Source organism: Podarcis filfolensis (assembly GCF_964270895.1).
Source record: "Podarcis filfolensis genome assembly, chromosome: 1".
In the NCBI taxonomy this organism is placed as follows: domain Eukaryota; kingdom Metazoa; phylum Chordata; class Lepidosauria; order Squamata; family Lacertidae; genus Podarcis; species Podarcis filfolensis.
Genome location: NC_139604.1, coordinates 112,160,845 through 112,187,836, shown reverse-complemented (window position 1 = coordinate 112,187,836; position 26,992 = coordinate 112,160,845). Strand labels below are relative to the sequence as shown.

Below are 26,992 nucleotides of genomic sequence, written 5' to 3'. Positions count from 1 at the left end.
GCACGTGTCTACTCAGAAGCAAACCCCATCCAGCTCAGTAGGCCTTTCTCCCAGGCCAATTTATTATATGGGGCTGTCGTTTAAAAAAAGCACTTTGTACTGGAGTGGGCGGCGATTTCTGTTTCATCCAGCTTGCCCAGAATGGCAGGTCTCCACAGAACCACCTGTGTGCAAGGGAGGCTGGGAACCAGGACAACACAGCGGAGGAGGAGGAGGACGGGTGCATGCTGGGAAACTCCCACGCTCCTCATCCTTTCCCCCCAGTGCGTTCTGGAGCCCTTTCTCAGCCGCGGGATCAGAGCGGGGCGTTCTGGAACCCTCGCGGAATTCCAAATGAGAAGCCTCGCGACTGGGGCGGCGCGCGCTGCGGGGGGTTCCCTGCGCGCATTTGGCGATGTCGTCATAGTCAAGGCTGGAGAGGAGAGGAGAGGAGAGGGGGGCGCGCGCGAGGGGGAAGGGCTTGTTTATTGTCTGTCTGCTCTAGCGCACGGAAATGCCTGCAGTCTCTGGCGAGAGGGATTTATTTGGCTTTATGGCGGGGGGGGGGAGGCAGGTGAAGGGCGGGCGGTGCAGGATTAGCGACCGCTTCTGCCGGCTGCGGAGGGTGAGAATGTGTCCCGGCAGGCGCCAGAAGAAAGGGGCACGGAAAGGGAAGCGCAGAGCACCTCCAGCCTTTTCCTCCAGGTCTCGCCGCCCTCCCATCCGCAGGACATGCCGGCGGACCTCCTTCTCCCCCCCGCTCTCCGGCTCGTCCCCGCCGTCTCTACCTGGGCTCCTCCTCCTCCTGCCGCCGCCGCCTCCGCCGCCCTCCAAGCTCACTCCCATCCTCTTGGCCCGGCCCGCCAGGCTCCTCCTAGCCCAGAGGGCCACCGGCGGCCCGAGCCCGGCGGCTTCCGTCCGTCCCTCCCTCCCTCTGCCCTTCCTTCCTCGCCTCTCCCGGCCGGCAAGGGGCGGGCCTGGCAGCCCGACGGGTTGCTATGGACACCGCGGCTCGCTTGGCGGCCGCCGCCGCTGGGCGCGTTACGTCCTGGGACCGGGGGAAGGGCAAGGTGGAGGAGGCCCGGAGCCGCGGCTCTCTGCGCCGCCGAGTAGGGCCTGCTCCCGTGTAAAAAAGGAGCGCGGGGCTTCAGAGGTAGAGGCTGAACAGCAGGTCTCCTCAGAAGCAAGTCCCGCCGTGCGCAAAGGTGGTGCTTGAACGCGGAGGGGACCCCTTGCCAAGTATAGGAGCGCGGGTGTCTTGCGCCGCGCAGGGTGGACTGTAGGAAGGGCGGCTGTTTTCCAGGGGGAAGGTCCACTCCCTGGTTCATGCCACCACCTGTTTACGTGGGGTTGGCCGCAGGGCCCCCTCCGAAATCCCGGAGAGCCACAGCCAGGTAAACAGCACTGAGCTACGTGGAGCGAGGGTCTGGCTTCGCCTAATGAAATATACTCGGAGTCGAGAGTGGATTTCTTGCTCTTTATTCAGCTCATAGTGGTGAGGAGGAATAGAAGGTGCCCCACAATGTCTGCTTTATATACATTATTTACACAATAGGCCCCACCTGATTGGCTACTTCCGGGATTCACCTGTAGGCCAATCTGGTTGCAGATTCACTTCCACATGGAGCTGGATTGGGTGGCTCCTGAGGACCAATCAGACTGCTGCATTCTGAATCCTATTGTTCTAGGACCAATCAGACCGCTGCCTTTTGGATCCTATTCAACTCAGTACTGTACATAACACCTAAGGTCGTTTTCTATGCTAGCCTATGCACATTTACCAGGGACGGGAGGCCCTACCACCCTACAGCCTTCCCCACCAGCTCCACTCTGCGATCCGCCCTGTTGCCCAATGTGCCCTGTCCCCCCTCCCGTTACTGAGAATAGGACTGGGGGGGGGGGGAACCAGTGTGATAGGTCAGACAGTATACCCCTCCTTTCCCTCCTTTTCTTTTAGTGTAGGTGGGATGGAACTTTGCTATGCTCACTTTCCTTAGGCTTGGGAGCTTTGGAGATATTTTTTAGAACTACGGTATTTATATGTGCTTAGTGATCATTTGCTACCTGCATACAGTATTTGTCACCTTAGCTACCCAAAGCAGCACCCGTATACTCTGCCTCTTTCATTTCTGTGTAACAAACCCATACAGTGGTACCTCTGGTTATGTACTTAATTCGTTCCGGGGGTCCGTTCTTAACCTAAAACTGTTCTTAACCTGAAGCACCACTTTAGCTAACGGGGCCTCCTGCTGCTGCTGCGCCACCGCCGTGCGATTTCTGTTCTCGTCCTGAAGCAAAGCTCTTAACCTGATGTACTAACCCGATTTACTATTTCTGGGTTAGCAGAGTCTGTAACCTGAAGCGTATGTAACCCGAGGTACCACTGTATTTTTTTACTTCCTAGTGTGCAACATTCTTTGTTAAGCATAAAAGTTAAATGTATCCATGCATTGTTATCAGAAGGACATCCTGATTCCATGCAGTCGGTTCCATTCCCCTCAGTAGTGTACGTTGGGTACATTGGTGGACATGGGCAGGGGGGAGCGTTCAGTGAACACAATATATATACAAAACAGGTCTTGTGTTTGGAGAATTCAGAACTAACCAGAAAATCAGTGTGACCATGTTTCATGAACACTACACAGCAAACCAACCAACAGTGGTGTTTATCTAAAGAGCAATGCATTGGAAATGAGAAAGAAAATGTGGAATGCTGTGCTGGAAAAACTGTTACCATCTGAAAGAGCTACCTGTCTGTCATTTATAACTTGGCTTTGGCTGCATGCTAGCAGTAGAATCACAAATGTGTCAGTAGCATAATTTTCACATTGATTTGAAGAGCGTTTACAAAAGGCAGCACATTCTACTAATTTTCATTCTTTATAAGATACGGATGTCTTATAAAATGTTCAATATTTACAAGGCATTTGAGCATGTTTCTCCAGATCTAATGTCAAAAACTAGATTTTATTTTTAAAAATTAATAGTAGACACTTCAATGAGTTTAAGTACATCAGCTCCATTCTGGGCCGGTCCTGTAAATAGTGTCTGTTGATGAACCAAATGTGGATTGTATTGGCTGAATTGTATATAATTCTCTTAACATCCTATAGACAGTTCTTGCATTAGTTATTCTTCTCAGACAGGGGCAGCCAAATACAACGCAGAAACATGCATTTTAAGTTTCTATTACTTTTACTATGCCAGATTTCTGTCCGCAGCAACAGCTTACTATTTCACCTTTTTGTACTCTGAAAGTTCATTTTTCCCAATGGAAGAATTCTGTGGATGAATCTGCCCCAACCGTCACTTGATGCATTGGGCTTCCAGTTTCCCACAAAAGTTGGTGGTTTCATTCACAGAATACATATTTTTTTAAAGGGATGCGGACAGTCTCCCACTGAGCAAACAAACATTTCATTTTTTTAAAAAAAGATATTTATTGAAGTTTTACAAAAACATAAGTTTACAAAATGAAAAAAGGTCATATAAAAAGAAAAAGATACAAAAAAGAGAACATAGAAAAATACATGAAAAAGAAAAAAAAGAATAAAAATACAAAATACAAAAGACAGATAGCTAAAAAAAAATTAAAAACAAATCCGTTTTTTGTAACTTTGAACTCATTAGCTTATTTCCTTGGCCTCCTCACACCTCCCCTTTTTGTATTTCCATTTAAATAATCAAATCAGCAAATCCTTACCCTCTTTCGTTTATCTTAACTCTGTATCTTAACATATTATAACTCTATATTTTCATCCATTATCAATTCATTTTTGCATATTCTTATTAACTTTGTTGCTAATGCCACTTATTTTCAATCCAACATCATTTTAACATTCATTAATTTTACAGTATTTCTGAAGATAGTCTTTAAATTTCTTCCAGTCTTCTTCCACCAACTCTTCTCCCAGGTCTCGGATTCTGCCAGTCATTTCTGCCAATTCCATATAATCCGTTACCTTCATCTGCCACTCTTCCAGGGTGGGTAGCTCTTGTGTCTTCCAATACTTTGCAATAAGTATTCTTGCTGCTGTTGTTGCATACATAAAGAAAGTTCTATCCTTCTTTGGCACCAATTGGCCGACTATTCCCAGGAGAAAGGCCTCTGGTTTCTTCAGGAAGGTATATTTAAATACCTTTTTCATTTCATTATAGATCATCTCCCAGAAAGCCTTAATCTTTGGGCACGTCCACCAAAGGTGAAAGAATGTACCTTCATTTTCTTTACATTTTCAACATTTATTATCGGGCAGATGATAAATTTTTGCAAGCTTGACTGGTGTTATGTACCACCTGTACATCATTTTCATAATATTCTCTCTTAAGGCATTACATGCCGTAAATTTCATACCTGTGGTCCACAACTGTTCCCAGTCAGCAAACATAATGTTGTAACCAATATCTTGTGCCCATTTAATCATAGCAGATTTAACCGTTTCATCCTGTGTATTCCATTTTAACAGCAAGTTATACATTCTTGAAAGTATCTTAGTTTTGGGATCTAACAGTTCTGTTTCCAATTTTGATTTTTCCACCTGGAAGCCAATTTTTTTGTCCAAATTATAGGCCTCTCTTATTTGATAATAATGAAGCCAGTCTCGCACTTTATCTTTTAATTTCTCAAAACTCTGTAATTTCAGTTTGTCTCCTTCTTGTTCCAATATTTCCCAATATTTCGGCCATTTGACCTCCATATTGAGCTTTTTCTGAGCCTTCTGAGCAAACAAACATTTCAAAAGCATCACAGCTATTCCCTTGTTACCAGGCAACACACTATGCAACAATTTCTATTGCTTTTCTTTCTTGTCCGCTGCAGTTTATTAGAATTGCCCTTGTTCCAGAATTCTGGCCCACTGGTGCCAATACATTTTCTACAATTTTTAGCAGATTGCCATTGGCTTGAATAGCCTCTTTTGTCTTTTACACAACACCTTTCAAGGTCAGTTTCCAATGTAATGCATGCATGGAATTGCTTTTGGATTAATCTGTGTGTGTACACTGCACACATGTTTTTTAAAAAACATTTAGTTGGCTGTGTTATTCGGGCAACTTATTCATTGATGAGCCTGTGAACTCAATTATTTTAGAAACCTAACCTTGACTACCATGATAATCTTTGCACGAATTGCATGAATGATGCATTCTAATGATATGTTTGTGAATGTAACCATGCAAATAACACCAAACGTCATGGATGGGGGGAAATGTAACCTAGGAACTGGGCTAGCTTTTATGATACCTAAAGACATTCAGATGTAGAATGACAGTTCTTTGGGATATCTTTAAAAACCACATGTTCTTATTTCTTGCACTGTTCAGCCAGAATTGAAAGCGCATAATTTCATAATTTAATTCCCACTCCCTTATATATGACATTTCTGTGCCACCCCATAACATAAAGACTGGATTAAAGGAAATGGCAAAAATCCAAAACATGGGAGATTTCAAGGGGTCAAAATATATATATGGATGTACCATGCTATATTAGAAGCAAAAAAGCTTGTTTTGATGAATTGGAAGAGCTGAAAAGATTCCATTGAGCACATGGATTGATAATATGGACAGATTAGCTACACATGAACGAATTGCATGTTGACGCAAAATAAGAATGGATAAATATGAAGAAATCTGGAATGAATATTTAAGTGATAAGGCAAATGGTGGGAAGTAGGGGGAGGAGGGAGAGGTGGGAAAATATTGTTTAAAAAGGTGTAGTTGTAGGTATATCAGTGTATTCAAATCTGAATTGTAAAATTGTGTTGTTATTGTTATTATGGTTTTGTCGTTATGTGTCTTTTGCGGTTGATGTTTGTATTGAAAAAATGATTAATTTTTTAAAAAACACACACATAAAAACACTATTAATAAAATCAAAATCTCACCAACATCTCCCTGTTGGTGACCCACTTCACTTCATTTGTCAGAGGCACCCAGTATAGGGCCTTTGTAGGGGATGCTGAGGTATGGGGAAGGTCCCTATGGGTTAGTTAAAATTGGTGGTTGGTGTGTAAGAAAAGCCGTTTCTGTATTTCTACCTAAACTGCACCATTTTCTGTTCACCCATTTCCTCCTATAAACTTTTTGGAGTGGAATTAAGGACATGACAAACTGCAGCTATACTTTATCACTGCTAAGAGCTGTTTTATTCTCGCCGTTTCAGTTTGAAATGCCAGGCATTAAAGAACACAGACACTAATTAGCAGCGTTAACTGGAAGAGTCAAGAAGTTGAGAATCTGACTTTAGTCATCCAGGCCATAAATTCTGAATCTTTACTTCCTCTGCCAGGTGACACCAGCCTAATGTGACATATGCAAATGCCCCTTTGCGATAATTAACGATAAAGAAGATGCATATTCCCAAAGTATGGCTATATGCGTTAAATGGCAGGCTAAAATAACAAAAGTAATGGCTCAAATTAGTTTAAAAAAAGAAGTTTTGTGACAATGTAAAGCAGATTTATAGCCTCTCTTTTTTTAGCTGTGTATATGCAGAACGGGAAATAATCCCCACTGACTCTAATGGAATTTATTTCCAAATTCGGGGGTGGGGATTGTGAAGCCCAAAATTCATGAAACTTGTTACATGCTTTGAGACATTCTGAAACATTGGCTTTGGAAAATCTCCAGGGTGAATTCCATAGTTTGTGAGGCAGGTGCTGAGAATGCTTCTGTATGCGTGCCCTGTCTGCTTGAACCTGGAACGCAGATGGTCTAATTGCCAGGAGACTCTTGGTTGAAGATTCAGATGGGACCAAGAGTTCCCAGTGGTTCAGTGCAGCATGTGGGCAGCTGAAAAGCAGAAGCTCTCGTGGTGCAGCTGTGAAGTCATCTAAGTAGCAAAAGCATTACATGGACAGACCCTAGGGGTGGCTTAGAGCTAGGGCAGGTTAAGAGCTATTAAAAAAATAGGGGAGGGGATTACTCTGCGAAAAGGATCTTATACGAGGAAACTCCAACTTTGGAGAAGATAGTAATGGGCTTTCAAGTCTCTGAACCTTTTGCCAAATCTCTGCCAAGTGAAGAGCTGGAACTAGGCATGAGTTCTGGGTGGACCCTGGGATATTTTTTCAGTATTGAATCTTTTTTTTAAAAAAAAAATATTTTTATTCGAGAATTTTTTCATATAAACATAACATACATAAACATACAAAGACACAAACAAAACAAAAAACATGTACCATTTCATATCCTAATTTCTTATACCTTTCTTCCCCGACTTCCTCATGCCTCCCTTTTCTGTATTCCAAATTCTTATCGATTACTCAGCAAATCTTCCCTTATTTTAATTTAGATTTAAACTAATCTTCCTTATTCTCCTTGTCTTAACCATTGCTAATAGTAACCATTTACTTTCCAGTCCAACATCATTCTAACTTTCATTAACTTTGTAATATTTCTTTAAATAGTCCTTGAATTTTTTCCATTCTTCTTGCGCTGCTTCTCTTCCCTGGTTTCGGATTCTGCTCGTCATTTCTGCCAAGCCCATGTAGTCTATCACCTTCATCTGCCATTCTTCCAGTGTGGGTAGCTCTTGCGTCTTCCAGTACTTCGCAATGAGTATTCTAGCTGCTGTTGTAGCATACATAAAGAAAGTTATATCCGTCTTTAACACCCCTTGGCCGACAATACCCAAGAGAAAGGCCTCTGGTTTCTTGGAGAAAGTATATTTAAATACCTTTTTAAGTTCATTATAGATCATTTCCCAGAATGCCTTAATCTTCGGGCAAGTCCACCAAAGATGAAAAAATGTACCTTCAGTTTCTTTACATTTCCAACATTTATTGTCAGGCAAATGGTAAATCTTTGCAAGCTTGACTGGGGTTATGTACCACCTATATATCATTTTCATAATATTTTCTCTTAAGGCATTACATGCCGTAAATTTCATCCCGGTGGCCCACAACTTTTCCCAATCAGCAAACAAAATATTATGACCAATGTCCTGAGCCCATTTAATCATGGCTGATTTAACCGTTTCATCTTGTGTATTCCATTTCAGCAGCAAATTGTACATTTTTGACAAATTCTTAGTACTGGGTTCTAACAGTTCTGTCTCCAATTTTGATTTTTCCACCTGGAAGCCAATTTTACTGTCCTTTTTTCAGTATTGAATCAAGGGCATTAAAAGGGGAACGGGTTATAATTTCCAGAGATTTTGGTTGGCAGTCATCTGCCTCAGGAGACAATTGGAGGAGTGTGCCTTCAGGAGTGATGTCAAAACATCGGGGAGTCGCAGCACCTGTTGTGGCTGTAGAGACTGATATGCAAGAGACATGTTTTGCTGCAGGTTGGGCAGATGGTGGCATACATTTGTGCTGATGCAGGTGTACCATGACGTTTCTTCTTTCTGCACTCTTCTCAGCGGTCACTCCTCTGGCCACTGCTGTGGATACACAACCTGATTGTCCCCAGTCACAGCTACATGTGTAAAGAAGGATAGATTTGCATAGGGTGGAGGGACCTCAGGCCTGGGGACAAATGCAGCTCTGGGGGCCTCTTTGGCTGGCTCTTGGAATTATGCCCAGACCACCCTCTCTTCCATTTTTTTTTAAAAAGTCAATTTTATTAAGAGTTTTCAACATAAAATACACTAAAAGCCAAACTAATCTAAAGAAGATAAATAGGAAATAAGCAAGAATAAGCAAGAGGAAAAACTAAAGAAGAGAAGAAGAAAAATAAATAAATACCAGGCCCGCTATCACAATTATATCTTGTTATTCCACATGCAGAAGAGTGAACCTTCCCAGGTCTCATCTTGGCGCTTCCCCCTCTTCCTCCAGCCTCCCACCCTGGGAGATCCTCTTTACCCTGCCCCTCACGCAGGGCCTTTCTTTTTTCTGTCTATCACCTTCCTGTGTGTATCTCCATCAATCCAAGATAGGAAACTTCAAAAATCAAAGCATAGACATAGACTTAGCAGAGAGAGAATTAAAGATAATAGAAAAACAAGCTAAGAAGAGACATAAAGTCAGAGAAAAAGAGGGTCTTCTGATTCTCTGTCAGCTGATTATGTATGTGACAATTATTAAAATATTCAAAGCATGCACTCCGGGATAACATCTCGCTGCCTTAATATCCAGCTTTTTCTCTGTCTGCTGGGTGTTGTTTTCCCAGTCTTCAGTCCCAGGCATCCCACCCCCTCTTCCAAGGCCATACCCATCACTGGCTCTGCTTTTCACCCAAGTATTTTTGCCAGGTTGGAACATGTCTTTGAACTCCGGTTTTGTAAGTGTAGGGCAGTTGTGAATGCAAGGTGAAAGTTGATAGTTTGCTAAGTGAAGAGTTTTCATCCCTTGGCTGACCTGGGCTTTCTCTTTATAGCAAGCAGCAGCACTGTAGTTTCAGACTTATCTACAATAGCTTGGGATAAAAACTTGCTTTATGATTTTGTAAGGAAGGTCAAACTACTGTCAATCCATTAGACTCCATATCCTGTGGCATTCTCTGCAGTAAATGGCACAACTGACCTTGTATCTGAAAAAGTATTTTCAGCTTCCAGGTTTAGTGGTGATTGAAAAGTTTGGTGAACATAAAAGAAATAAGGGTCTACAGACAATGAAATAATGTGTGTTTTACTGAGTTTAGGGCTACCTGCACTACCAGGCAGTCTGACATTCTGGAATATCAATATATAGCAAGCCTATTATGAGCTAGAAGAAAACTGTGAGTCAGTTCCCATGGCAGCACCCACAGCTGTAAAGATGCCATAGACAGTGACACTGTTATGAGCCTAATGTTTGCAACAGCTGGATTTCCTCCTCCTCCTATTCATGAATAAGAAACAAATCACAACAACGGGAGACCAGCTGTCTCCCACTACTTACCCCTGATTAATGAATAGGATGGTAGAGACAAAAATAGACCACGATGTAAGATGCATGCTTCCTGGAGGCTAAACTAAGCCCTTGTTCTTCCAAGCAGCAGCTGAAATGGTAAACCTGTTTCCAGCCAGTGCCACTTTAGACTGCAGGTGAGAATTCACCTGGCTGAATTTTCCTTGACACACAAAAATAACATATGTATAAATACCTGTGTATGGAAAACTAGATGTCAAAGAAAAAGAAAGGCCCGTAGCTCAGCACTGGTGTATGTGCTTAAACCAGGACACTTGAAAGCACAATCCTATATATTCAGAAGTAAACCCAACTAAGTTCAATGGGGTTTAATCTTGGGGAAGTGTGTCTAGGTCGGATTTCAGCCTTGGTGGTTTCTAGAAGTAGAAAGAGCCAGTTTTCAACATTCCCATATGACACAGGTAGGAAACTCGTGGCCCAAAGATATGTAACCACTTGAAAGAACCAATCAGGCCTAGGACAAAATTAGAACTATATGTATAAATAAGAAAATGTACTATAAGAAAGGTAAAGAAATTGGAATATGACTGTAATATTGTTTTATGAAATAATGATATTGGAAACTGCTACATTCAAATTAAGAGGAAATTCAGATGGAGGAGATTAGAGGAAGTCAACTAAAATGTTTATGAAAATGGATTTTAATTAATTAATTGAGGGTTTTTTCTGTTTAGGTATGTCAAGTCTGTTATTCTTTTTTCTTATTTTTTATTTCTATATTGTGTTGTTATGTTGTTCTGTTGTTGCATATTTTCTTTTTTTGTTATGTCTATTGAAAATTAATAAATATTATTGTGAAGAAAAAAAGGAAACTCGTGGCCCTCGAGAAGTTGCTGGACTACAGCTCCCATCAGCCCCATCAGGGGGGCGTGAGAGTTGTAGCCTAGTAACATTGGGAGGGTTACAGGTTCTCCACTCCTGCCTTAGAATATCTGCCTTGAGCTCTGGTTTTGTGTACAATAGTCTTGGCCAACCAATGCCGAGTGGCCATTCTATTGCTGGTTCCCAGAGCGGAGCTGCTTATTATTACTCTTTGCACATATACTCTGTTAGGGATTAGTTGCATTCATTCATTTTTACTGCCCTTCATCAAAAGGTCTCAGGGCGGTTCATAGAGTAAATGAGGCTGGTCAGACTTTATACCAGAGACAGGGAAGTTGTGGCCCTCTAGGAAATTGTTGGACCACAAATCCTGTCATCCTGACTAGGCCTAATGGGAGTTGAAATCCAGGAACAACTGAATGGCTTGAGGTTCCCCACTTTTGCTTTAATCCAACAGGCTTCAACTGTGGTAACAGATTCCACTGTTGTGCCTGCTATGCAATGAAATAATTTCAGCACACTTGTGAAAGCAACCCGAGCAAACATCTACTGGCTAAAGCACTTGCCTTGATGACAGCAAACATCTTCTGCTGTTTTAGATGGGTGTGCTTGTGTGTCAAGGAAAATGCCCTATAATTCCCATAGCTGTATTTGTGGTGATGAGGAAGAAGAAGAAGTAACAGGGAGTTTGGCTCTTTTAAAAATGCCATTGCCTTGCAACTGAAGAGTCTCTTGGTAAACGTTTCCATCTTCTCAATAGTCATGAAACATTGGATGGATTTACAGGAAACAGATTCCCTTTTTGCTAATGCTGGTAACTGGATGATACAACAAAAGCTCTAGGAAAACAGCACCAATTGTATTTTAAAAGTGATGTGATGGATGGTTCCCCTATGACAAGAGAAGCCATCGAAGTTGAAGGCTGTATTTTGAGCAATGGACAGACTTGTAGTTCAACGGTTAACTCTAACATTTAGTAATAAATGTTACATTTTGCTACTTTGTTATAGCTTCTGGTCAAGCAAATAAATCATAGATCTACGCCCTTGTATGATATTAGGAGCAGGAACTGAAGCGACAATTGCAATGTTGTGCTTCTTAATGATGTTTATATTGACACAAATGTCAAGCTTAATCATAGGTTATTATTTCAATTCTACTGAGCGCAAAGCAGTTATATGGGAGGCTGGAAATGGCTTTAGAGCTCTAATTGTTAACATAGAGTTTTGAAGAAGTTGAGTAATGCAATATTCCCCATCAGAATATAATTTGTAAGGACTGATTTTTCTAGAGAAAATGTTCAGTATTTCATGGAAGTCAGTTCCTTCTCATCATTCCTAAATGGTTTCACAAGGCTGCTCATAATGCAAAATGATAGAAAATTATCCACATCATGGTCTAGTTTAGCCATCTTATATCATTTTTAAAAATCTGTCTATAACTGGAGTAGTATTAAAGCAAACCAATTTCTGTACTTCTGTTTACATGCTGTACATTCAGGAATCTGTGCCAAATTTGATTCAGAGTCTTTTATCTTTAAAGAAATGCAATTTCCGTTTCTAACCCCAAATTTCTATCCATTATGAGGGGGGGGGGACCACATGCAGGTAGCACCTTCTGCAAGTTCAAGATCCAACTGGGTTTTGCGAGCAATTCCAATGGAAAGCATGCATGATAAAACCCCAATATGCTGCACATGCCTTGTTCATAGCAGCTAATTCCTATCACCCTGCTCCTGGTTGCATCCTGACTCACAAACCTCCTTTTTTGCTATCCTCTGCCATCTCAGTTCCTAGAAAAAAATATGTTACTTTATGCACATGTCCATCACTTAATTATAATATCCACCCTGCAGAGATCTGTTCTAGGCAGTTGGATCATGGCGAGGTAGATCAGGTTATGAAATAATATGAAATATCGTGTCTCTATTAAAATTCACCTGTAAATTGTGTTATGCTACACCTTTCCCAGCGGTATGCATTGGGAATCTATAGAATGCCTTGAAACACCAGCTGTTGTTTATGGCTGCAACACACACCCCAGAGCCTGACAGCCGATTTAGTTTGCAGTGACAGCCTCACCATGAGTGACAAAGTGCTGCATCCCCTTGTTCATTCCACAGAAGCAATTGCTTTCTCATTATGTTCTCACCCAGAAAGTTAAACTTATTAAGATGGCAAATACCATTGGTGCTGCTTTTGTCATAGGTGCCAGTTTTTATATTTGGGGGGCAGCTTAATATACTTAATGCTATGTTTTCTCTCTCCTGCCTGGTGGCAGAAGAGAAACACACAAATCTAGCTAACTAGCTTTCCAATTTTCTGTATATGAAAGTTGTGAAGAAACCAATGCCAGGATACATTTGCTATGTGCCTGGAAATGTAAAAATGCAAGTTGGCTTCTGATATCTATCCTATTATCTATCCATGCATCCATCCATCCATAATCCATCCAATGTATCAGTTGCCCAACAATAATTGTTCTCAGGGTGATTCACAAAGAATAATGCAGTTTAAACTACAAAAATCCACACCCATCAAATTCTATATAGCAACACTAACACTAAAAGGAATAATTTTAAATCCAAGAAGTCTAAAGATCATATGACTAGTAGAAATTAATAGAAAGCCTAACAAAGGGATAGATAATCCATGGAACTCCAGATATTGCTGTATTTCCATCATCTCCGACTGGGGGTGATGCAATCCAGAAACATCTGAAGGACCACTGGTTCCTCACCCCTGTTATAACATGTTCCACAGGGTTGAAACACAGCATAATAGCAGAAAATAGAAGCAATGGCCCATGAAAGTAAAATACAGTGGTATCTCTGGTTACGTACTTAATTCGTTCTGGAGGTCTGTTCTTAACCTGAAACTGTTCTTAACCTGAAGCACCACTTTAGCTAATGGGGCCTCCTGCTGCTGCCGCACCACCGGAGCACGATTTCTGTTCTCATCCTGAAGCAAAGTTCTTAACCCGAGGTACTATTTCTGGGTTAGCAGAGTCTGTAACCTGAAGTGTATATAACCCGAGGTACCACTGTAAACTCTTTGCCTGGTGCCAAAAGGACATTAAAGTGGGCTCCTGTTGAGCTGGTCTGAGGAGGGCATTCCATAATTGAGAAACCACTGCTCAGAAAGTCCTTTCTCTTCTATCCAGCTACTGCATCTCAGCTTGCAAAGGCATTAGGAGAAGGACTTCCATTGATGGTCTCTGGGCTCTAGTAGGTACATGTGGGAAGAGATAATCCTTCTGATGGATTTTTAATGATAGTTTTATTATTATATTAATAGACCTTCTGCATGGGGTCTGGTCATGCAAAACCTTGCAGTGCAGCATTCAACCCATTGAATGCTTGATATTGATAATATTGATGCTTGAGGTGGAATGCAAAACTGCACCTTCTGCTTGTGGTAAACAGGTCTTTTTTTTTGGGGGGGGGAGGCATTTTGCCACTCAGTGAATCACAATAGGCAAAAGAACAATGCAGAGTGCAGCTATCCTTCTGCATACTTCTTTTCACACTGCATAATTACTCTGTGGAATTCATTTCCACCAGATGTGGTGATGGCCACTAGATCACATATTTTTTTAAAGGAAATTAGACAAATCCAGTGATTATTTGCCATGATGGATATGTGGGTTCAGAGTTAGTATCCAATTAAATACCAGCTGCTGGGAGGAAGCCATGAGGATAGAATATAGTCTTCAATTTCTACTTGTGTACTATCCAGAGGCACCTGGTTGGTCACCGATGGGAGACAGGGTCCTAGACTAGATAGACTTTTAATTTTATCCATAAAGGTTCTTCTCAGTCAAGTGGCAAGATGCACAAGCCTTTCAAGCTTTGCATTTCCCCAAAGATAATGAAAATGCATTGTGTAATTGTGTGATACACACACCTTGCATACTCTAAGGGCTTGTTCCACACAAATGCAAGTTAATCAATGCCAATACTGACAATGCCATATGTGCACAAATATGAATCTCTCTCTGTCCTGTTGTGTCACATCAGGCCAAGCTTTTTAATGCAGTGAATTCAGACATTCAGCTGTCAATCAATGTGTACATTAGTCAAATCTAATTTGTGTATCTTTGAATCTGAAATCTGATACTAGTTGCTAAAAGAAGCAAGTTCTGGCATCTACATATTTTCACTGTTTGTTCAGACATGAACACTGTTTGTTCAGACATTCTTGAGACCATTCACCTGACTAGCAAATTTGACATCTCAATGTAATTTCAGAGGCTGTCACCAGTGTGGTTATTATAGGCAAGATTCTGAACATTATTACTGATGCTATTATATTATTACTGGTATTAATATGAAATTGCTTATTCATATTAACAATTATTTTGGATACAGGGATCGCCACAAAGGAGAATTATGCAAATAGCTGTCCATGGTCCTGAAATACATCTCACTATATTGCTTGTCAATTTGATTTACCTATATTGGATTTCTTTCATAATGCTCATGGAATTAATGAACTGGAAGGAGAAGCTGAAACACTGAGTTAGAAACTACCTCCTCCATTTACTAAGCTGCTCTGAAATTTGTAGGCGGTCTGGATGAACTTTTTAAGGAAAGAACATGAAGGGATTCACAGGCCAAGGAACAAGTTTTGCACTTCCGAAAAACGTTATCTCTTGATTCTCCAGGGACAGCTAACATCTGTAGAACATCTACAGATCAGGTTTTTGTGTTCAGATCATTACTGCAGCAATTTCACGGTAAATAACTGAAACGTTACACCAGTATAGGGCATACACCTTAACACACACACACACACACAATATCATATAATACTACTGTAAATAGCATTTATTAGTAATAATGCAATATGACTACCTTTAAAGTTGAATATTGTAAAGAATGTGTCTTTTAGACTGCCAGTTTGATTTAGTTCTTGCCACTATGGTTAGGATGACCAGTCTTGGGATGCTCAGTTAGAAGCATAGGGCAGCACTGCAGGCCCAAGACACTCCACTGCCCGAGGCAAAGGATAACATATTCAATGTACAGGTCAACTGGACTGGCACCTGGATTTTAATACCTACAATAGCATAGTGTCCTCCATGACACCTGGGGGTCGTGGGGTACTTATGGGTGTGCAAGGCAGGCATAAGAACACGAGAAGAGCCTGCAGGATCAAGACAATGGTTTATCTAGTCCAACATGCTGTTCTCATAGGCAACACATTTAAAGCACATGACTTCCTCCGAAGAATCCTGGGAACCATTGTTGTTGGCACCCATCACAGAGCCTGCTGTGGCTGCAGAGACTGGTAACTCGTAACTGCTGTCTCCCACATTGTTCTTGCTGCGTTAGTGACCTCTCCAGGGTGCGAGCCTGGGTAGTGTGTATGGAGGTCCTGGGCTGCCCAGACAAAAATATACCCTCTTGGCCTCACTGATGTGGTCCAAAGCAGAGCAATATATTTGGCTCCAGCTTGGTTGCAGGAGTTGCCAGAAGGATCTGTACACTGTAGTTTACCCCTTACAAAGCTACCATTCCCGACACCCTTAATGAATTACAGTTCTTCCTCAACCCCAAGTAGTTCTGAAGGTACCATGAGGAGAGGGGATGCTACGTCAACCTGTTTAAGTCCTTAATGTAGCTCTGCCCTTTAAGTATTCACAGTAAAGTCAGCAGTCTGACAACCATAAAGAAAAAGCCACACTGAAACCTACCATCAGTTAATCAGTGCAACACCAATTGGTGCTTTCAGTGTAATTTGAGCTTCCTCCATCAAACACCGCAATGACAGGTACAAAGCGGAACATGAATTATTGCTTGGTGGAATGTTTTTATATTTCAGAAGTAACACCACCACACCCTGTGGTGATCACACAGGGTCCCCGGACGTTTGACGGTCTATTGACCCTGTGCCACCACTGTGTTTGCTTTCTTCGCTGCCACCAACCTGTTTCTCACGGGTATACACAGAGTCCAGACATTAGTTAACATTAACAAATAATCAAGTTTATTTATAGGCATGAACAAGCTTATGGTTTCAATTAATTTTTCTTAGCAGTTTCTTAATCTTAGTTCCTTAACTGTCCTATGTGTTCCTAACAACTTCAAACTGATTATTCCAACTATCTGACTCCACCTAATAATTCCTCTCACTCTCTCACAACACAACCCCACCAACACACAGACTTAACCTCCCTCTTCCTTCTTCAACTCCCAACGCTCAACTGACTTCCACACAGCTCCACTCTCACTCTAACTCCTCCTATCAGTTTTTCTCTGGCCAATCACATCACACTCATTTAACCCTTTCCTTATGACCCACCTGGGAGGCAAACGCCACAGATCTGTACACTGTAGTTTACCCCTTACAAAGCTACCATTCCCGACACCCTTAATGAATTACAGTTCTTCCTCACCTCCAAGTAGTTCTGAAGGTACCATGAGGAGAGGGGATGCTACGTCAACCTGTTTAAGTCCTTAATGTAGCTCTGCCCTTTAAGTATTCACAGTAAAGTCAGCAGTCTGACAACCATAAAGAAAAACCCACATTGAAACCTACCATCAGTTAATCAATACAATACCCAATTGATCAATTGGTGCTTTCAGTCTAATTTGAGCCCCCTCCATCAAACACTGCAATGACAGGTACAAAGCGGAACATGAATTATTGCTTGGTGGAATATTTTTATATTTCAGAAGTAACACCACCACACAATTAAACCTGGTGGTAATTACAGTTTAAAGGTGTAGAAATAATTCAGCAAGATTTGCCGATAGCATTTATCAGCTGCATTGCACTTTTCTGACCCTGGGTAGCTTCAACATGCAAAGGGAATACTACTGGCTTGTCATGAGCTGCTTAAGCCATTTGGAGGATGTCAAGACAACTTTTTTTTTTGGCACTCTTGACATAATGCTCTGTTCATAAATAATGAATTGTGAGTAGTCCCATTAATATGGGAGACGAAACTCTTGGCACTTAGAAAATTAGCCTTGAAAACACCGTAGACACCACTGCAGCCACAGCAGCACTGAAGTATTTTTTTAATTCCAATATAAAACAAAGGTCTGGACAACTCATAAGATTAGCAATGACCTAATGTGATGATGTGAATAATAATATCCATGACATTTATTTTATTTATTTATAAGACTTCTTTCCTTCCCATCAGTCTAAGGTCCCAGGGCAGGTTACAACCGTAGAATATACAATTATAAAAATGGATAAAACCATTCCAAATGGAACAGAAGAGTGACGACCATTACAGTTTAGTGTTTGAGATCTGGTCATTCACATCAGGTGAAATTTAAACATGTAACAAAGAATGTGGTTTTTCTTATATTTGCAACTTTAAAAAGAGAAAGGGATCGGATTTAATTGATTACAATGCCAAAAATTACCTATCACTGCAGCCTTATACTAGAATAATGTGTTGCTTCTATATCGTTATTGATTTATAATTTATGCCATGAGACTAGTTTTGGCAGACAGAGGTGGAACTGAAAGGGAACTGGAAAACCTGAAAGGAGCTCCCAAGAGTAGAACCAAAAGAGACCAGGGATGGCCGCACTCAATTCTAGGAAGAACACAAGATTACTTTTTCTTTTAAGGATGTAATCAAAGCGTCACTGGGGTGATATCCATTGTTAGGCATACTCAGAGTAGAACCATTAAATTAGAGTAGAATCAGAGTAGCACCCATGATTTTAAAGAACTACAGTGGTACCTTGGGTTACAGACGCTTCAGGTTACAGACTCTTCAGGTTACAGACTCCGCTAACCCAGAAATAGTGCCTCAGGTTAAGAACTTTGCTTCAGGATGAGAACAGATATCGCACGGCAGCAGCGGGAGGCCCCATTACCTAAAGTGGTACCTTAGGTTAAGAACAGCTTCAGGTTAAGAATGGACCTCCGGAACGAATTAAGTTCTTAACCAGAGGTACCACTGTATAGTAATACTGCTGGCATTCATCTGTCTCGGGAGACAATGGAGGAGTGCGCCTTTGGAGTTGACGTCAAGCTGTTGCAGCACCTGCTGTGGCTGTAGAGATCAATGTGGGAGAGACATGTTTTGTTGCAACTGGGGGCAGATGAAGGCATCAGGTTTTGCTGCTGCAGATGCACCATGGTGTTTCTTCTCTCTGCGCTCCTGCAGATGGTCATTCCTCCTCTGGTCACTGCTATGGATACACAACTTGACCATCTGTGAAACACTGTGGTCATCTGCAAGGGATTCCTACATAGCAGTGTTGATGTTGCCAGCCTTTGTGTCACATTGGCAGAAATCTTTGTAATGCAGAGTTGGTTTGCCAATTGGCCTGGTGCCAGAAGCCTGCTCCCCATAGAGAACGTCCTTGAGGATCCTGCCATCTTCCATTCTGTGTACATGACCAAGCCAGCATAGACGTCACTGAGACAGGAGTGCAAACATGCTGGGAATGTGAGCTTGGGATAGCATGTATAACTTTTAACAACATGAAATACGTCACCGCGGATTACAAATTTACAATGCAGCAATAAAAACATCAATGTTAATTCTTGGCAATGTGTGATTTCATTAGGTGTCTTTGTAGCACTTCTTGTAATCTTATCCAAATCTGCATCTGAATGATGTTTTCTTCTGCTGAGGTCAGTGGCTGGATCTGAAAGTTTGAGAAACAGGAGCTGGAATTGGCAGGAATATAGAGAGCTGCTTCACACCAAGTTAAATTATTTGTCCATCTAACTTAACCAATCAAAGTCTACCTTGACTGCCAGACTCCCGTCTTAAAACATGACAGCAGTGACTTTTACGGGAAGGTAAGGGAAAGGTCTTTATTCAGGCTGATAGCAGTACAGTGGTACCTCAGGTTAAGAACTTAATTCGTTCCAGAGGTCCGTTCTTAACCTGAAACTGTTCTTAACCTGAGGTACCACTTTAGCTAATGGGGCCTCCCGCTGCTGCTGCCCCGCTGCAGCGCGATTTCTGTTCTCACCCTGAAGCAAAGTTCTTAACCCGAGGTACTATTTCTGGGTTAGCGGAGTCTGTAACCTGAAGCGTCTGTAACCTGAAGCGTCTGTAACCTGAAGCGTCTGTAACCCGAGGTACCACTGTACAGGCTCAGCAGCAAGCAAGCAGTCCAGAGGTCCAGATTCCAAAGCAAGGCAAGAAGTTCATAACTGAACGGGCACTACAAAGATGTCCCAACAGGTGACATGTCCCTCTTGCCAAGCCTTTAAAGATGAGCCAAGGGAAGCACACTCATGGGACTCTCTCACCCTATGAGTCTGCTGTGCACATGTCCATGTGCTCCATCTGGATGGTGCATCTAATCCCACCCATGAAGGTGCCATCTAGTTCTTGGCAACGAGACTATGCCCTGCCCCTCTCCTCCAGAGCTGCCCTGTCTCCAGCTCCTCTGCCATCTGTTCCACCTGTTCAGCTGGTCAAAGTCCTCCTGCCTCCCTGATGAGGCTCAGTGCTCTGCCAGAGGGGCAGAGGAGGAAGCTGACAGATTTGTTTCTCCCTGACATCTAGAATCACAAGGGGAGGACCTCTCTCCTCCATCCCCAGGGGCCAGTCTTCCAGCCCCACATCTGCCCCTTTTTCTTTCTCCTCTTCCTGATCTGCCCGAGGCTGCCAAAGCTGACAGAGCTGAGCGGCCCACAACACTGACTGGAAGAGGCTGTCTAGGGAGCTGGGTAGAGTGTATTTCACCCACACCTCCTACTCAGTAATTTTAGATGGTATTGCCAGGGACTGAACATTGGACCTTTTCCATGCAAAGCATATGCTCTCTACCATTGAGTTAATTTGCCTGCAGGAAAAAGGCATTGCTCTGTTGACCAGGCAGCAACATAAAGTCAGGGTTCCAGGGCTTGTCAATCCAGAAGTTTTATACTGCCCAATTGCAGTGGCTGGTGTCACACCTCCCCTGTCCCATTCCACCAATAGATAGAAGTCTGAGAACACACCATCCAGGCCAGTGCATTAGGCTAGGGCCTCTCCATCTGGCCTGCATTACACCTCCCTTTGGGTTTTCAGCTTGTAAAAAACCTCCTATTGCAACCAATAGGTGGTTTTATTCAAGAGTTAACTGTGGCATGGGCTGTCACAGCTGGAGAGAGGTTCATCCCACCGCCCTTATGTGCTGTGACCCTCCCCCATGCCACACAATTTGGTTTGAAAACAGCCTTCTGTTGGTGCAGTGCGACAGTGCATTGTAACTATAGTGCAAGGGGGTGACATTTTCAGGGGGAATCACAGCTGGGGGAGGAAGCATTAATCCCCCCTTCTCTGTGCACTAAGACCCCAAAGTGGAAAACATCCATGTGTTGCAATTAAATCCTTCTGATGAAGGCTGTTTTCAAGCCTAATTGACAAAAGTGGGAGAAATCTTTGCTAAGAGTGAAGCTGGCCAGTGGGGGAGGGAGAAAATGGTGGCCCCGCCTACTCTTCTTTTGGTCCCGCCCACCACTGATATGCAACCCCCCCCCCCCAAGATGGTAGGCCAAGAAAGAATGCAATCCTCAGGTTGGAAGAAGCTTCCACAATTCCCAGGTGTAAACAGTACTGAGCGAGATTGACCACTAGTCTGGCTTCGTATATAAGGCAGCTCGCTATGATTCTCTTTGGTTCCCCCAAGGTCTATAGGTCTGATGTACTTTGTTGTTAGTGCTGCAACTAAAGCAATGTGCTTGAAGCTGCTGGGACTTGTTTTCAGTGAAACCAAGGCTGTGCACACATGATTGGCTTAAAATGCAGCGAGGCCATTGTTTTTTCTCAATTTGGATCACAGCTGGTTTGGTGGGAAACACCAAAACATCAGGATATATTCCCGTGATTGTAATTTGTTTTAACTGTTTTTACTTCTGAATTTAAAATTGCTGTAACTGGGACCTGCTGGTGATGGGTGGGTAATACAGTGGTACCTCAGGTTAAGTACTTAATTCGTTCCAGAGGCCCGTACTTAACCTGAAACTGTTCTTAACCTGAAGCACCACTTTAGCTAATGGGGCCTCCTGCTGCCGCCGCGCCGCCAGAGCACGATTTCTGTTCTTTTCCTGAAGCAAAGTTCTTAACCTGAAGCACTATTTCTGGGTTAGCAGAGTCTGTAACCTGAAGCGTATGTAACCTGAAGCGTATGTAACCCGAGGTACCACTGCAATAATAATAATAATAATAATAATAATAATAATAATAATAATGGAATATTCAGGCCAAGACAGCTCTGCTTCTTAAGCAGCCATGTTGTCAGGAAGGAGAGGGTTTTCTTTTCCAGAAAGACCAGTAAGGCACTTTCTACAAGCATTGGGTGGGTGTGTCAAAGGTGATTTTACAAGAACTCTTTCTAGGCCTCACTGATATCTGGAGAAGGTCCGGGTTTGGAATGTACCTCCCTCAATGTGGGTTTAGGAAAAGATAACCTCGAACAATCTAAGCTCCCCCGATTACAATCAGTGTTATTGTTAACATGACTGTAAAGCACAGCCTAATCTCATTCTGTTTTCCATTCAGGGTTGCTGAACTTGTGTCACTCGGAATCCCAAAGCCTCTTCAGACTTCAATGGGATTTTCTTCCATTCAGAGGAAATCAAGTCTTTGTCCTGGTCCCATAGCAGCAACAATCACGTTAAATCCAAGTCTGACAGAACAAGCTCATTATCATTCCTGCCATGTCTGTGTGCCGCCTGGCAACTCCTTTCCCTACTATATCGACAGCAACTGAGCTCCACGGGGGTGTCAAAATTAGGGAGAAAGATGGAATGCAAACTGACAAAACTTCATGCAAACTTGTTATGTGCTTCTTGCCACAACTTAACTGTCATTCATGGAAACTCTCTTCCTTGCACATACCAAAATGATGCCAAATTAAATGGCGCCACCATTATTTTTCCCTCTTCCTGTTCCAATAGCAATGTACAAACTTTGGAATGATTCCAAAGGCTCCTGAACAAGATGTACTGGCAGTTTTTTTTAAGGAACACTTTGGAGAAAACGTAATGGAATGTTTCCAATGATGTTCTGCTCATGTAAGAGACTTTTGCTTGTACAATGGGACTCTCTCCCTCCTGCACTCTGATGTCCTATTGCAGATGTAGAACTCTGTGCAGTGCACAACTCAGTGATTCCCCCGATATTATACATTTTCTGGACTGCTCATAGGCCAAAGTCTTCTGAGTGGCTTATAGCATCAAATCAAATACAAAACAAGTCAATAAAACAATCTTGACAGAAATGTCATAAAAAACACAGCATAAAACATTGTCAGAACAGCACAAAAAGAGACCAGTATGAAATGCTGTTGCTCAACTATTTAAAACACCAACAATAATGTGAGGGACAGTTCATGGCAAACATAAACCATGGTTTATATGGACTGAGCAGTGGCATGCTTGAAAGCAATTTGGGCTCATGATGAACAATTCAATCAATTTGCCACTGACATGGTACAACCTGAGCATCAAAAGCGCTGCTGCCGTGCACAGATGCTTATGCAGTGTGTTTTGAGAAGGAGCCCATTTTAATGATCACCTTCTGGACTTATTTCAGTGTGTGTAATCATCTTTTTCATCATCTACTGCATAAATTGAATGGACTGGGTGTGGTGATCTGGCCCTTAAGGCAGGTATGTGGCCAAACAGCATTCCAGATATTTGATCGCTGAAGTGACTTGGGCCTATGGGTGGTTCAAACCCCCGCCCCCCATGAACCAACATTGACCCAGTGTTCATCATCCGAAAAGAGGCGCCCGCTTGCGAGGGCTGACGTCCCGATTTTGCATGTGAGACATAAGGACATAAGGAGGAGCCAGGGGTGGAACCAAACAAGGGGGCCATACAGCTCAAAGGCTGGTGACGCCTCCTTTGCCTCTTCTTGTGCTGCCACCAGTGGAAGGCTGCTCCAACTCTCCTCCTCCTCCATGGCAGAAGGAGGAGGAGGAGCCAGCCAATGGAGGGATGGCACACTCAGCTCTGCACTTTGGCTCTTTGGTTTTGGGACATTGGGGGAGCAGCCCCTACCCCCAAAATATAGGGGCCACCAAAAGGGCTCAACCCCCAGGAGTGGGCATCCCTGCATCTGAGACTCTACTCTGTGTGTTTCCACCGAGGGAAGTACAGAGGGTGGTGACATGAGACCTGACCTTCTCAGTGGTGGCTCCCCATTTGTGGAATGGTCAGCGCAGGGAGGCACATCTGGCGCCATCACTATCTGTTTTTAGGCACCTGGCAAAAAATCCCATTTTTATTCACGCTTTGGGATCTTAATTTTCTGCTTGTTTTTTTAGTGTGACGGGGTTGAGCTGTATCTGCTCTTTTATATAAAATATTGGTGGGCATTTGTACGCTTGTTCTGTAAGCTGCTTAGAACAAAAGCATCTAAACAATGACAATGTGCATGTTCACTATGCGAAAGGAAAAAATAAACCTCATATACAAAGTCTAAAAGCAACACCCAAATCACTGACTGGGCTAAGCAGCCACACTGCTAATTCCAAGTCTCAACAGAGTTGAAGATTGTCTCGTTTTTCTGTCTGGGTGAGTGTAGTCAAGTGTGCAAGGCTGCTGTGATTCCGCCGTCTCCAGAACCAGCCGATCCTCCCTGGGGGGTCCTCTGGTGCCAACCTGTCTTTGACCAGAAGTCAACCCCGGAGTGGGAGGAACAGGGCAGAACTAGCAAACAACAGCTGTAGCAATGCAAGCTGTGTGCGTGTGTATGAACAGCAAAGAATCCAGTGCTCCGAGGTGGAGGGAAATTTCCTTTCAGCATAAAGAAAAATCTGATGAAGAAATTTCCCCCTTAAAAATAATTATAATAGAAGGACATTTATCAGAAAAAGGGTGAATTGGTACCTGCCTACTTTCAAAGGAGCTTTTTTTATTATTCATATGTTACAAAATTTCCATACTTCTTTTCAGTTGCAGAAAGGAATATCAAAGTGTCGTTCTTTGTCGTTCTCCATGAACACAATCGCTTCAAACATAATAAAAGCTACCATCCTCTAGTCCAGGAATGGGAAAACTTTGGCCCTTCAGATGGCGTTGAACCCCAACTCCCATCAGCCCCAGTCAGCTGATGCCAAAGGTCAAGGGTCAAGGGAGTTGTAGTCCAACAAAATCTGAAAGGCCGCAAATTCCCCATTTCCGGATCTAGTCACAATGCATGCCTTGCTTGGATAGTATTTACCTCACATTGGACTTATGCCAGCAAACCATGGGCAAGTGTGTTGGTTAATTGGCTGTTTATCTGCGATGAGTCTTGCACCGGCCATTTCGTGGTTTTGAATGCAGAAAACTTGTTCCGATGGCCTTAATATAACTGCGCATGGCTTTTGCTTCAGAAAGGAACGTTCTTCTTATGCCATGTGGAGGGGAAATAATCAAACACAGAGGGTCTGCGACCACGGAGGTTGCAATTCTATGCACATTTCCCATTAAATCGAGAGGTGGTGGCTGCTCATTGCCACTGACAGGATGGAAGGAGGGGTGAAACTACTAGCAGTGCAAAGCTGGATTTAGGGCAGTGTGGGCAATTCCCCCACAGAGAGCACCGAGCTGAAGGGGCGCAAAATTGATAAGGTCTATAACTGAGAAGATCAATTTGAGAGCGCCAGATTTTGGCCTTGCACAGGGTGCCCTATTACAAAAGATGACCAAAGTCCGGTCCTGGTAGGTGGAGCCTGAGCCAATGACAGACAGAGTCACCACTGACTTATTGTAAGAAAGAAGGCAGGTGAGCAGGAGCTGGCTGAGGTATGAGGGGCGGTGCTCCTCCTCAGCAGCGGAGCTAGCCGCTCGGGCACCTGGAGCGGCCACATGCCATGCATCTGGGGTGTGTGCGATCGGCATGGCGTCGATCCACCTAGGGGGTGCTCAATTGGTGCGGTGTAGATCCGCCGGGTGGGTTTGCGATCGATGTAGCATCAGTCTGCCCGGGGTGGTGGTGCACAATTGGTGTGGATCTGCCTGGGGGGGTGCGTGACTGGCGTGGTGTCGATCCGCCGGGGGGGGGATTTTGTCACCCCTCCCTCAGGGATGACACCCGGGGCACCCACCACACTCCACCTCTGCTCCTCCTTTCACCCTAATGGACCCTAATGCACCCCCTGTCAGTGACAACTCTGAAGTTGCACCTCCTAAGATGGAAGCTGCCAGATTGTCAGGGACAGGTCAGAAATAAAACACCCGGGGTCAGTGCAGTTAACTCTTTATTAAAAGGAACCGAAACAGTGCAGGCCTAGTGATCACAGCAACTCTTCCCAGTAGGTCTTACCCCAATGCAGCAGTGGCAAGGACTAAAAGTCGCCACTTTCCCACAACTCCTCCTGCAGCAGCCTAAAGCTCCATCCTCTTGTCTCTGTTGCTCCATTCTCTTCATTTCTCTGTGTGTCCTGGGACACCAGGAAGGAGGATAGTTGGTCGCAGCAGGCGGTGGACCCCCTGGATCCTTCAGCAGTCTGCCTCATCTCTGTCTCCTGGCCCCCCTCCTGGCCCCCCCTCTGTCTCCTGGCCCCCCTCCTCTCCTGCCTCTGAGTCTGGACTGTCCTCTGCCACAGCCTCCTCCTGCTCACTAAACCCTGTTGCCTCTTCAGCTTCCCACACTTCCTCCCCCAACTTTGCTTCCTCTGAACACTCACTGTAGCCCCACCACCAACCCCCTGGCTCTGAGCCTCCTTCCCCTGGGGGTTCCCTTGGGGGGTTCCCCAATCGGCACCTCCCGCCACTCCTCTGCACCCAGCCAGACCATGACATTGATGATGCTCAAACTGCTCCATCTAACTCAGTATTGTCTCTACCCCAGCGGCTCCCCAACGTTTCCCTCCACGGACCACTAGAAAATTGCTGTGGGTCTTGGCTGACCGCTTTATGATATTTCTGCTTGCCGTAGCAATGGTAATGCACTGTGCTAGATGTTGTAGGCCTTTTAATGGAACTCTATGGGATTCAAGTCGTAACGCAATAAAATGCCATCAGAGAAATAAAAAAAGCAATAAAAAGACAATTAAAAACAAAATGCATATTTATAACGTGGGCATCCACGGAGCTGAAACTCCTGGGTCCCTCGACTGCAATCCAGGAACCTAAGCTTCACAGACCGTCCAAGTTTCCTTATTTTCCAGGGACAACCCGGGATTTACAGAAGCCGTCCTGGTTTCTGATTTGATCCTGAAATCTCCCGCTTTCTCTTAGGAAGTCTCTATTTTCACCAGAGAATTGTTGGAGGGTATGTGACCAGGGCTCTACAGAGTTTCAGGGCGGGAGTCCTTCCAAGGCCTGCTTGGAGACTGAACCCGGCGACGTTTCGCACGCGCAGCTGCTTCGCCAGCGCTCAGCGTTGGACTCGCCTTTTTGCGCCAACGGGGGAAGTCC

General features: G+C 43.6%; 1 protein-coding gene across 3 annotated transcripts in view; it reads right to left on the bottom strand.

Annotated features, from left to right (window-relative positions):
- Window positions 1-1,164, bottom strand: part of SPATA7 (spermatogenesis associated 7) — a 60,678-nt gene extending 59,514 nt beyond the window's left edge. The window contains exon 1 of one of the 3 annotated variants that reach the window (XM_083615148.1): window positions 768-1,164. In XM_083615148.1, the coding sequence (XP_083471274.1) occupies window positions 768-825 (58 nt within the window). In that variant the 5' untranslated portion in view covers window positions 826-1,164. The remainder of the gene's footprint in view (window positions 1-767) is intronic. The other 2 variants (XM_083615151.1, XM_083615149.1) reach the window with 2 other exon arrangements.
- Window positions 1,165-26,992: the final 25,828 nt, after the last annotated feature.